Source organism: Cyprinodon variegatus, unplaced genomic scaffold (genome assembly GCF_000732505.1).
Source record: "Cyprinodon variegatus isolate N-32 unplaced genomic scaffold, C_variegatus-1.0 Scaffold58, whole genome shotgun sequence".
In the NCBI taxonomy this organism is placed as follows: domain Eukaryota; kingdom Metazoa; phylum Chordata; class Actinopteri; order Cyprinodontiformes; family Cyprinodontidae; genus Cyprinodon; species Cyprinodon variegatus.
The window spans coordinates 87,156-89,615 of NW_015150511.1; the positions used below are offsets into that span (position 1 = coordinate 87,156).

General features: G+C 41.4%; 1 protein-coding gene across 1 annotated transcript in view; it reads left to right on the top strand.

The window, feature by feature from the left end:
- sptbn1 (spectrin beta, non-erythrocytic 1) overlaps positions 1 to 2,460 on the top strand; it is a 56,084-nt gene that overhangs the window by 46,642 nt on the left and 6,982 nt on the right. The window contains exons 25-27 of the mRNA XM_015371431.1: positions 1,098 to 1,182; positions 1,255 to 1,451; positions 1,521 to 1,627. Of these exons, the coding sequence (XP_015226917.1) occupies positions 1,098 to 1,182; positions 1,255 to 1,451; positions 1,521 to 1,627 (389 nt within the window). The remainder of the gene's footprint in view (positions 1 to 1,097; positions 1,183 to 1,254; positions 1,452 to 1,520; positions 1,628 to 2,460) is intronic.

Genomic DNA, 2,460 nt, shown 5'->3' on the forward strand with positions numbered 1-2,460 from the left:
AAGTTGTCGCAAGCGGGGTTTTCTTGTGTTTCTTGTGAATTTGGTGTTAAATTTTTATTTCAAGTAGCATTAAAAAGTCTTAAGAAGTCTTGAATTTAACTTGCCTTACGCTGTAGGAACCCTGGAAATTGTATGCCTAAAAACACAACAGTAAGAATTTTACAATGAAAAATACAAATATAAAAAGAAATAAAAGCAGCTATAACTCTATAACCTTTTTAAAAATACAGAATAAATGTTCACTGAACTACGGAATATAGGTTCATAAAACAGAATAAAACATTCAAATGAAAATAATTAAACTATACATACATACATGTGGCAGCATGGTTTGTTAATGATAGACATCCAACTAAGAGGATTAATTTTAACTAAAGAAGAAGAAGAAAGTTTATTTTGTTGAGGAAAAAAAAAACAATACATTTTTTCAATCTCACGTTTCATTTTCGTGCACACATTGATTGTTCCCACTTGTATCTCATTGGGTGTTGAAAAAGCAATATCTGCTTAAAAAATCAGCAGCAATACCCAGGATCTGTTAGACTGATGTCAAAATACCCTGTATCGGGCTTAAGGAACCCGTATCTGTCGTAGCCCAGTTAGAATCAGGGAAATGAAATGATAAAATTGTCGTAAGCCCGTGCAGCATCAGACACGTGACATGTGTCTTAAAAGAGTCGGAATCGTTAGGATTCAGAAACGAAAAAAAAAAAAAAAAAAAAAGGATTCAGAAACGAAACCCGATTCGTTCAGATTTAAACCCTGACCCCGTTCAAGTGATTCTTTTATTCTACAGGACAGGAAGTATTCAGTTCATTCTGGTAAATTAAAAACTGGTCATTCAGGATTTAATAGGGGGGATACTTTGATAAACTAATTTATTAAAACAAGAATTCATTCAGGTCAGATTTGGCTGTTATGAACATCAGTTTGATCAAAACTAAATACAAAAACAGGCGAAATTGACCAGCGGTCCGTAGTTTTATACCACTCAGTTTCGGTCTGTAGAACCTGGCTGTTCGTGTTCACCCCTGAGTTTGGAGTGTTCTGACTCTGGCTACGCCAGTGACCCATGTTCTATGTTCCCCGTCGCTCAGATCAAGGAGAAGCTGCTGCAACTCACCGATAAGAGGAAAGAGATGATCGATAAGTGGGAGGACCGCTGGGAGTGGCTCCGCCTCAGTAAGAAACACTTCCTGTCCACCGGGCATCCAGCTGCTCCTCATGGTGCTCTAATCTTCCTCTCTCTCTTAGTCCTGGAGGTCCACCAGTTCTCGCGAGACGCTGGAGTGGCCGAGGCCTGGCTGCTGGGCCAGGAGCCGTACCTGTCCAGCAGAGAGATGGGCCAGAGCGTGGACGAGGTAGAGAAGCTCATCAAGCGCCATGAGGCCTTTGAGAAGTCCGCCGCCACCTGGGAGGAGCGCTTCTCTGCCCTGGAGAGGCTGACCACGGTGAGAAGGGGCGATGAAGAAGGGGGGGAGGGGAAGGGTTCTGATGATCCTGACGGTCCTGTTTTCCAGCTGGAGCTGCTGGAAGTAAGAAGACAGCAGGAGGAGGAGGAGAGGAGGAGGAAGCCCCCGACTCCGGAGCCGGCCGTGGTCCAGCAAGAGGAAGCTCAGCAGCAGAGGTGAAACTCCCTGTAACACACAACCTTTAAAAAGAACATGAGGCGGGTCCATAATGCAGCAGCTTTTCTGTAACCAGTACAGGCTGCAGCTGCAACAGAACAAAGTTTTATTTATATCCTTTATTATGTTCTTAAAGAGCCGAATGCTAAGCTGTCTACGAATGGCTGCTGCTCTAAGAGCTTGTTAGGTCTGACTGGAACATACAGAATGAAATCAGGAAGGCTAGCATTAGCATAGTTGTTTTTGTCGTTTCAATATATCTGATCAAATGTTTTGATGCTAACTGCTAACAGCCTCATTTAGAAACTGGAGCTCTTTGTAGCATAGCTCTCCATGTGGGTTAGCATCTCCTAGCAGCAGCCACAGATGTTTAACGCTACTCATTACTCTTTTAGCTGGACAGCGCTTGGGCTGCAGGACCTTGCATAAACATGGTGACCTCTGTGTGACAATATGTTATAAAAAATTATAAAGTAAACAGTTTACAGTAGTATTACTGATCTTTTACATCAAAAATATATTTCCCAAAGAAATAGATCTCTCTTTTTAGTTGCAATAAATAAAAAGTCATCCGACTCAGACATTTTGGATCATCAAAAATAACTGCATAGCACCTTTGCAGATTAATTAGTTAATTAGATTGAGCAGTAATTGATTTTCTAACTAGTAGAAGTAACTAGTAGCTGTAATTAGTTTGAAGTAATGTTCCCTAAAATGTTCCTGAAATGGTTTCTTGGCCAAAAGTGGAGCCAAGATCTGCTTTGGAGACTTTCAGCCTTTCTAAAGTTTCCAGTTGTGTCACTTTAGTGCAGTGGCTGATGAGGAGGATGGT